We start from the raw sequence: 11,036 nt of genomic DNA on the forward strand, positions 1-11,036 counted from the left end.
ACTGCTGCGCTGCTAGTACAGTGAAAATTAAAAGGGTTTTTATTCGTTCAGAACTTGAGATTTGATCGATGGATGGATCTATCGATCTTCAATTCTGCACAGAAATTAAAGCGCCGAGTTTTATCAGAAATTGAAGCAATAAACAGATGTAGTAGTGGAAATGGAAGCAGATGAGCGCATCCCATTCCGAGACTGAACGATGACTTATGTATATATGGACAATCCCAACATTAACCCAGAGGGCGTCCGGCTACGCGCCGCCCGGAATAAGCGTTAGCCGTCAAGCTTTGGGGCCCGGCCCTCATATGATATTTTTATCAAAGTTTATATGAGATTATGAGCTTTACGTATATATCATACTGATACTTCCTCCACATCGAGACTTATTTTTAATTTAATATTTTTATAATATATAAATTTTTTATATTTAAAAATTATAGTAAAAGTATTATTAAACACAGAAATAATTAATTTCAAAATAAAAAAAAAAATACTTTAAAAATAAGTAAAGAAATAAACAAAATAAGTAAAATGAAAAAAAAATGAATATATAATAATAATAATATATAATAGTATTTAGTTCAATAAAGAAATTATACCCACAATTGTACCTGATTATTATTAATATATTTGACAATACAACATTTAATATAAATATTATTTTAGCCGCGGTTGGTTATACAGGAGCCACGTCGCAAAGTAGTTAAGTGAAAACAGGTGACCTCATACGTTCACGGGGCAATGACGTCATGATTCCACATCGCCTTCAAGCTCATTAGCTGAGCTTGCAATATATGTCGGCTCCAGCCTCCATCGACTCATCCTAAATCGGCTTCAAGCTCATTATTACACGATCTTAAAAATTTTATTTTATTTTTTTGCGAAAAAATATCCTGCTGTTTTCATTATGGTCCATACCGACATTTTCAAGTTGGTACTTGAGTTGCAATTAATGACCACCTGTGCCAACAATTAAATTAAATTAAAAATGTTATTCCTACCTACATACATTTTTACTACAAATGGTTTAATATGAGATGCGTAAAATAATTCGAAATACTATTTATGATCGAATTAATCCATCTTATTATCAAATAGTATACGATTTGATTATTAAAAATTTAAAAAGTTAATTTATACTCGTAACATTTTTTTAGTGACAAGAGAAACCCGTGTCTTTTGAATGTTAAGAGATAATCAAACTCTTAATTTTCAAGTATAAAAATTATACTATATCCACTTGATCGCCCTTTCAAGAAAATTTACATACATTATTTCTAAAGAATGAGTGTTATATTTTTATGTAAATAGTGCAATCAAATTAGTGCCCATATAATTTGAAAATATATCTTTGAACTTGAGATATTGGCAAGCATGAAGCATCTAAGATGGGAAGACTCCCATGACATAACACCTTATCAGACACTACTTGTTTGTTGTAATTTACATAGTCAATCTCTCAGCTGTCAGGACTTCAGACTGTCAATTCAGAAGAACATAACATAGTTTGTCTTCCAACCTTTGAATTTTCAGCCCAGAAACTTGGTACATGTTTGATGTTTCCTACAACCTGATATAAACAGGGTTTGGGTTCCTAACTGAAAATGGATCATCAAAACTCATAAAGATGAAAGCTACACTGCTTAAAGAAAGATACATGATGTTGTTGATCCCCAGAAAGTCTCCCTTCCTGTGGGGTTAAGATATGATGTCCTCTATTCCTTCGAATGAATAGGAAATGGATCTAAGGATGTTATGCAGATCTGAAGACGAATCGCCAAATTAAAATATTTTACACGCTATACAGGTGTTATGTCTGGAGCGGCATGGCATGATTAAGTACTGGGAGGAGGATGTTCATGCTTGACGCGCGCCTTTAGTATTCCAGGGAGAGGTGGCGAGGTGGGGGGCCTACCAGATATGTTTTGTATAGGCAGATTAGGTATCTGAAGTTGGAACACGTTGGGCATGCTGGAACCTTCCCCTCCATCAGCTGGAAGATTCTGTGGCACGGAATCATCCTTTGGTCTTCCGCAGAAATTCATTGCTTTGAGCACATAGTTGTCATCGTGTAGCTCAAAGGGCGTGCTGCAATCATTTGAGCATACAGATCATACTAGTAGCATAAGAAAAAAAAAGTTTAATTTAAAAATAAGTGCCTGTTGATAATGAGGGTTGAATCCCATTTTAGGCATGAACTTGGTTATCATGAATTACGGGAATCATCATACCAAGAACCTAACTCACGACTCAAAAGTATGCTCACGGAAAACATCAGATACTCAAAGCATTGTAGATATTACGGATCTCTTACCTGTTAAAGTCAAAGTGCACCAATTGCATATCTTCTGATATTTCCACTTCAACTGTTGCATGAGGGCGAGTCTAGAGTTTCCCAAAGCAAGGAAAATTATAGGAATGATGTTATAATACCTAATAACACTATTAGAGCGAGTATTGCACTTTCAAGCAAATGAAGACTTCTGTAGCATTTCAGGGGGTATTGGAGAAAACAAACCAAGTTGAGATTTTCATGGATTTTCTTAATTAAAAGGGGAATAAAATATCTGGCTCAATAACCACATACCTACTCACAATTAAACTCAGTCACAGCTCCTGGAGCTCTGATCATAAAAAGGTTATGTCAGGTTGTTATTATACACTTGTGATATTTATGCACCTTTGGACATAGTAGCCTTAATTAATAATTAGTACTTTTGTTTTAATTTTGTGTACGGCATCCAGTACCCCCACCATTATGAGAATAATCCAGATTTGGTCTGAGTCACGCTCACAAAGTCGCAAAGTTTGACTCTTACTCAGCAGAAAACCTGGCTGATACCAACTGACCCAAGCTGTTAGGTTAACAGCATCTCAAACTTCACCACCAAAAGAAGAAACGAAAGGAAGCACTACACCTTAATTTGCATTCACATAAAACAGCTTTTCGAGAAGTTGGTTGAGAAGGATATATCAAGTTCTCAAGCAATTTTACCTGAACCAATATGAATGGTAAAGCCACACCACCACTTGGAGTATTTCCGGAGCTGTATAGTTGTTCATTGCGTTTCATGAGGTTCTGAAGACCTGCATACTTTTATAGGAAAACTGGAATTAAGTCCACGAGCATTATAGAAACAGATAGCTAGCCATACCAGACTCCATAAAATTTTCATGGATTTAGAAAATGAAAATTTCCAGAGTGCCTTGAAAGGGAATCCAACCTGCTCCTCCAGTTCTTCTAAATAGGCGGCTTTTTTATCAATCCTGTTTCTCAATCCAAGACGCTCAGTCTGTAATTATTTAATTGAAGTGCATCATTGAAGCTGATTTTTTTATCAAACAAATTAATAAATCCATAATATATGCCACCAAACCAAATGTCTATGAGAGAGAGATTTAGGAGAAAAGGTAGGAGGGGGTAAATTGAAATTTTAAAAAATTAAAACAGACCTTTAGCTCTTCAATATCATTTATGCTCGTCCGTGGCAGACCCTTCCACTGTATTTCTTTTTTATCCTTTGAAATAATATCCATTGCCATAAGAACATTCAGAGCATCATACACACGACGACGAATGTTTTTCTCATCATATTGTTGCTGTCAGGGTCAAATCACTGATTTCAATATCCATTATAGTGTAGAAGAAAACAAGAGTTAAGAAATATAATCGAGGTATAAACTTTTAAACCTGATCTGGAGATGAAAGATTGTTGTTAGGATCAGCAAATTCAGCTACAAGTTCGTCAGCTACCTGTATAGCATATTTACTTCACCCATTAGACAGACATATAGCAAGCTTTTAACTGCATTGCAATATCCACATAAAGTGGAAATTATGCCTCACTTTAAGCCACAAAGACGGACTATTTTCTAAAGCAACCACACTTCAAGGCAAGCCAACCATAGATCACAAATTGAAATTTTCAGTTTTTGGGACAAGAACAATTTGGAATTTCAAACTTGTGGAAATGAGAAAAGTATAGGAAACAGCCTCATACTCATACCCCATTTCATGTCTGCAATTAGCAAACAAACTAGCAAATAAGTATTCAAGGCATGAAGAAATGTTTATAGACGTCTACCAGCTATGGTTCCTCAAATGGGCATGGATCATTCATTAAAAATAGTTGTTAAGAGTCCCACATTGATAAAATAAGAAAGATAATATGGTGTTAAGAGTCCCACATTGATAAAATAAGAAAGATAATATGGGTTTATAAGTCCCACATTGATAAAATAAGAAAGATAATATGGGTTTATAAGGCTATGGGTTAGACTAGCTAATTGGTTGAATTCAATCTTTTAGTGTGGTTTGGCGCATGTGCATTATAGTCCAGTTCAGTGATCCTAGCCCAATATTAGATTATAACATGGTATTGACACCCGGTTATGGGTATTGGTGGCGTCCAAGCTTTCTGAAATCAAGACAAAAAAATGGAAACCAAAATTTTTGTTTTGAATTCGACCCCTGGTTACCGGAGTTTAATTCCAAGCGAGCCAAAAATACACGAAAACCATAATTAATAAGTATAAGTGAAATAAAACAAAGACTCTAAACTGAAATAATAAAAACTTTCAAATTCAGATTTGAACAAATTTTTATGTATAAAATTGAACCATACTATACTGAATTTCCCTTTCAAATCTTGACGTTTGCTTACTCATAGCCTATAATGAATTAGACTATTATGGATTCACGACACGCCGCTATGGTGAAATTGGTAGACACGCTGCTCTTAGGAAGCAGTGCTAGCGCATCTCGGTTCGAGTCCGAGTGGCGGCATACCGTCTTCTAAAAAAAGAAAATAGACCTTATAATCTTATAAGGAATTCAATTCCCGATCGTATGGTGTTGTAAGCCCGCTTGTTTGGTCCACTTTGGTGGCGTCCAGAGCTTTCGTTTCAGGGGTAAACCGGTTAGATTCAAAATGGCCCGGTTGTCCACTTGAGGGGGAGTGTTAAGAGTCCCACATTGATAAAATAAGAAAGATAATATGGGTTTATAAGGCTATGGGTTAGACTAGCTAATTGGTTGAATTCAATCTTTTAGTGTGGTTTGGCCCAGGTGCATTATAGTCCAGTTCAGTGATCCTAGCCCAATATTAAATTATAACAATAGTAATCACCAACATCCAACTCAGCCCTTCACAAATAAATATCAGTTTTGATATGAATACCTTGTACACCTGTCCATCTCCTTTAAAGTTGAAATAGTATCCAGAGAGGCCATATTTGCATTCACGCAATCTAAATCAAGCTTACAAAGAGCTTTCATCTCATTGCCACTGAACAGCAAACCAGTAAAAACAGCCAAGATTTTGAAGCATATTGTTCCCCCAAAAAAAAATCCAACAGGTTCCAAAGTTATAAATATCCAATTATCCATCATCATCAAGTTGAAAACAATCATAGCAAATGATAAGTAAGCATTAATACAAAAAGATGCAAAACGAATAATATATCTAGAAAAAACTATGAAATAAGATTTAAAAATTATTTATAAATTTTTATTATAAAAATCCAACTTCAACTTCCTACAAGAACATAGCTCAATTAGCAGCTTTTGTTGTATAACTCAATAATATGGTGAAATTGTGTGCATAAAACCATGTAGACAAAGCCTATGAGAGTCATAATGAAGATAGCATAAGGAAAATCAGCCATATTCACACATTACTCATATGCAGTCATTTATAAAATATATGCAAACGGGGAAATGACAGAATGTCAGCAAAAAGTGTAGAATCATAGTTTTGCATTACATATGTTACTAAGCCAACAGACCTCATTGTATGTGGTTCTTCCTTTGCTTTCCACCTTCTCACACACTGAACAAAGACAATGAAATATATTAATCACAATAAAACTTTTAATCAAAGTCAGTTTCATGGATACATACACAATACATTATATAAGAGAAACCAACTATAAAGCATACAGCAATTATAATTAACTGAAATCATTAAAATCCCATGCTAGTGAAAGCAAAAGAACAAAAAATACCTTTCATGCTAAACTGCCGTAGCCCTCTACCACTTTTATCCCCTCCTGCTGCTCGTTGACCTCTTTTCTTCTTCCTATTAGAGCCAACAAAATTGCAGCCACAGTCAGAATACAAGAAATTTGAAACCCAGAGAGGTTTGGTACTTCAGAAACTAAATAAACCCTTCATGCCTAATCAAGTAATCAACAAGTTCAATATATTTTGGTACTTCAGTCAGACTGCACTGAGCACTAAATATGCCAGCAAGCTTTAAAGCTAAATAGAAATCCGCTGTATGCCACAGGTGCATTGCCGCAATGAGTAATATTCACCAAGTCAGAAGTAATAAAGCTATTAGCATTTTAGGATTACATTGTTAACTAAAATCAATATGTTGACATCAACATATAAAACCTACATATTTTTTGATAGAGTGTAAGCTTGCATATATGTTCTTCACAGACTCAAATTACAGGCTAGCTAATATCTCATGCATTCATATCCTCCACTTAAGCACGCCACAAATGAGTAAGCACATTTATGTGACTTGTGTTAATGTTTGTTACACTGAGGAAACCAGGAATGAAAAATATATAGGTCATGGAAAACATTTGATAGCTTCGGATAATAACAAGTTATAATTTCTGAAACCGTGGACCCAATACACAAGAAATTCAGCACTGAACAAATTCCATTAATGAAAATAAGCCAGAGGACTGACCCAGCAGCACCAAGAGACCCGGCATCATCAGCATGATTATCCAGGCTAGTTACCCGAGCAAAAGTGTTCTCGCTGGCAGGAGTGGCAATGGCAGCCTCGCTCCGGCTCGATGGTGACCCAACACTGCCACTAGTCGATACAGATTGACCCGAAACGGTGGTGCCCCAAGACCTGGTAGCCCCACCTCCTCCTCCTGCGCCGCCGCTGTTACCTCCTCTAGATGGGTTTTTCTCCCCATCCTCATGATTATTCACCATCCCCACCAAAACTCATCAAGACCACTCAGCTTTATGTGTTTCCCAGCTTCAATGAAGCCAGAACAAAAAAAAAAAATCGTGGGTTCCAAGGAAAACACCAAAGAATCTGATTTACACCACAAATCCCAGCACAAATACACAGAAATCTTGAATCTTGAGACACACAAAGATAGAGATAGAAGCAGGAAAATCTGGGCTTTCCACGAAATTGAGGGTTTTCAGCTAAATTGTAAAAGTAATCAAAATTTTGTGAAGCAATATAACCAAAATAAAGGTGGGTTTAAAAAGGGAAATATTGAAAGTTATATGCACAGAGGTTTAGCGGGAGATTCGTAACATTAAGTATGGTATGTGATGTGAGGGAACTGAGTGAGGCCGAGTTTGGTTACTACTTTCTACTTTGCAATCTCTTTCTCCTCCGTCAATACATAAAATTGAAGGACTAAAAAAAAACTGGGCAATGAGGAGAGAGAAAGAGAGAGACAGAGAATATAACCGTTTGGGTCTCAGACTCTCAGCCCGTTGACGGTGGAGATTGCGGTGGTGAGCTACGGTGGTTCCGGGTCTAAGATGGTGGATAGGAGCGCATGGACAGGATTGAGGAAGGGAGGGAAATTTGATAAAAGGAGTTTCCGAACCTTCTCTTTTTGTTTTTTCTTCCTTTATTCTTTTTATTTTATTTATTGCTTTTTTACTTTTATTCTCAAGTTGTATTTAACGCTAATTATTAATTATTTCTTTGACTCAATTATTTTTTTAATACTATTAACTATATTACAATGTAGTATATGTCTATACATACTTTCTCAATTTATTAAAGCACAAACAGTCAATGTCTTCATTGAATTTATAATTTGTGATCTCCCATTTAAAAAAGACACATAAATGCCTTTGTTAATTACATTAGCGATTAACTGTTAATTTTAAATTGCATTATTTGTTTTCAAAAAAAAACTGTTAATTTTAAATTGCATTATTTATTGATATTCATATTTATGTGATTAGTATATCGCATTAATTGTTTCTATAATGGCACGTTTGTTTCCAAATATGTTTAGTGAAATTAATAATTTTAGTATATTACTAAATAAGACTTGTATATGTTTATTTTATTATACAATTTTATATATTTTATATTTATACAGTATCACCCCATCGGAAACATTAAATAAAAATAAGTTTTCATATTGTAAAATCTCCGATACGGTATAATATTTCTTTATATTATTAATCAGTGGCAATAACGCCCTTTAATTAATTAACCTACAATTAACTATTAAAAGATAAAAACATGATAACAAAATGCGACAACTTCAGTCAAATTGATCAAACTGATGACTAGATAACTACAAAATTTCTAATCTGACTCTTGGCGTATTGGCTACATAAATTAATATTTTAAACAATGGAGACAAAATCCACAATTAGACATCTATTGTATTTTTCCCCTTCCTTTTTATATAATACAAAAATTAAGAATAAAGAACTCAATGAAAATGTATTAAGTCATTTAAAAAAAAGCTAAATAAAAATATATCATGATTTCAAAAAAAACATTACAAATCTCTATAATTCGAAAATGGTTTTCAACTTTATCGAATTGAAAAAATAGTAGAACATGATAAGGGGAATAGAAGTAATCAAACACATTATAAATTGCGAAATCATAATAATATACTAATAACATTAACAATTTATTTACAGAAGAACAAAATTTAAAAATAAATAAAATAATAACAATTTGTAAAATTATAAGAAAGTAAACATAAGTACATTAAAACAATTAAAATAATAAAATAATATTAAAACAATAGAATAATATTAAAACAATACAATTCATATACTACAATTCTAATACAATTCGTATAAACAATATAATAATATTAAAACAATACAATTCATATACTACAATTCCAATACAATTCGTATCAAATAAATCTACTATTAAAACACGAAATCCAATACTACAAAATGAAGTCTATTATTCTACAATTCCTATACTACAATTCCAATACAATTCGTATATTACAATTCCTATACTACAATTCCTCCGTTTATTCGTATTATAAATACATTCATCAATTATAAATTTTATAACATGCTCACACAAATCGAAATAGTAACACGATATTGTTACGCAAATCTTTCAACAATGTTGTTCTTTCACTATCTCCCAAGACGAGAAAGAGTTGTATTAGACTCCGGCTAATGCGTTGTTATTTGTCAAGGGAATATCCACATTCCACAATCAACCAACAGACACTGGAGTGCTTACTCCATGACTCCCAGGTAAATGCTATTAAGTTTACAAGTGTATATAAATTAGAGAGAGCAGATTGTGCCTATATCGTGGCCGAATTTTGTTCTATGAATTAGAGGAAAAAAAGGTTGTGTAAATTTTGCGGTGGTTGGCATTTTGTAGTGAACACTGTAGTCATATTTAATATTTGCGCATGGAGAGCATTACAATATTCTTCTTTTTTTTTTCTTCTTCTTTTTCTTCAGGGAACTTGTATCCATTTACGAATCCCTAAAGAGTTTGTGGTTAAATTCAAGAAACTCTTGAAAGGAATGGGAAGTTTATGATATTCACAATTTCGTTGTGCAAATGTATCGCATGAGGTTTAAGTCGTGCGAGCATAAATATATGATGAAAGCGAACCACGACACTTTGATTAGCGCTTCCGATCTAGATGAATCCGTCTTTCCCAAACACATGTTCAAACTCAAGGATTTTGGATCATTGAAGGCTCCCGGAGGAGTGGATAGCAATCATTGAGTTTGAACATGTGTTTGGGAAAGACGGATTCATCTAGATCGGAAGCGCTAATCAAAGTGTCGTGGTTCGCTTTCATTATATATTTATGCTCGCACAACTTAAACCTCATGCGATACGTTTGCAGAACGAAATTGTGAATATCATAGACTTCCCCTTCCTTCAAGAGTTTATTGAATTTAACCACACACTCTTTAGGGATTTGTAAATGGATACAAGTTTCCTGAAGAAATAAAAAGAAAAAGAATATTGTAATGCTCTCCATGTGCAAATATTAAATATGACTACATTGTTCACTACAAAATGCCAACCACAACAAAATTTACACAACCATTTCTCCTCTAATTCATAGAACAAAATTCGCCCACGATATAAGCACAATCTGCTCTCTCTAATTTATATACACTTGTAAACTTAATAGCATTTACCTGGGAGTCATGGAGTAAGCACTCCAGTGTCTGTTGGTTGATTGTGGAATGTGGATATTCCCTTGACAAATAACAACGCATTAGCCGGAGTCTAATACAACTCTTTCTCGTCTTGGGAGATAGTGAAAGAAAAACATTGTTGAAAGATTTGCGTAACAATATCGTGTTACTATTTCGATTTGTGTGAGCATGTTATAAAATTCCTAATTGATGAATGTATTTATAATACGAATAGACGGAGGAATTGTAGTATAGGAATTGTAATATACGAATTGTATTATAGGAATTGTAGAATAGTAGACTTCATTTTGTAGTATTGGATTTCATGTTTTAATAGCAGATTTATTTGATATGAATTGTATTGGAATTGTAGTATATGAATTGTATTGTTTTAATATTATTATATTGTTTATACGAATTGTATTGGAATTGTAGTATAGAAATTGTATTGTTTTAATATTATTCTATTATTTTAATTGTTTTAATGTATAATATTTTGGGCGGAAAGGAAGATTTCGTTTTGGAGGATTTTGTTTTTATATATATAATAATATAATATATATATATATATATATATATATATATATATAAAGATCAAGATTATTATTATTATTATGTACAAAAAGTGAACTTCATTCGCAAAACAAATTTTGCTTTATTATAGTGTGTGTGTCTTTTTTTATTTTTTTTTATTTTAATAATTTATTATTAAAAATTATTTTAAAATATCAAATCACCTTTTATATAAGCAAATAACCTGATGAAATACATGATAACATGCTTACACATATTAAAAGTGTTCATTAACTTACATTTATTTTTGGTTTAGTGACCTAATTACATTTGTTACGATCTATTTGAACCTTAT

General features: G+C 33.2%; 1 protein-coding gene across 1 annotated transcript; it reads right to left on the minus strand.

The window, feature by feature from the left end:
- Positions 1-1,333: 1,333 nt before the first annotated feature.
- On the minus strand, positions 1,334-7,589 carry LOC116029985 (transcription factor-like protein DPB). The gene is made up of 9 exons (XM_031272053.1): positions 6,708-7,589; positions 6,007-6,080; positions 5,788-5,831; positions 3,692-3,754; positions 3,454-3,600; positions 3,225-3,293; positions 2,996-3,094; positions 2,315-2,385; positions 1,334-2,088 (listed from the first exon to the last, which is right to left on the minus strand). Exons 1-9 carry the CDS (start codon positions 6,962-6,964, stop codon positions 1,836-1,838), a joined length of 1,077 nt encoding a protein of 358 aa, XP_031127913.1. The 5' UTR covers positions 6,965-7,589; the 3' UTR covers positions 1,334-1,835.
- Between the last annotated feature and the right edge of the window lie 3,447 nt (positions 7,590-11,036).

This window comes from Ipomoea triloba, chromosome 9 (genome assembly GCF_003576645.1).
Source record: "Ipomoea triloba cultivar NCNSP0323 chromosome 9, ASM357664v1".
NCBI classification, from domain to species: Eukaryota; Viridiplantae; Streptophyta; class Magnoliopsida; order Solanales; family Convolvulaceae; genus Ipomoea; species Ipomoea triloba.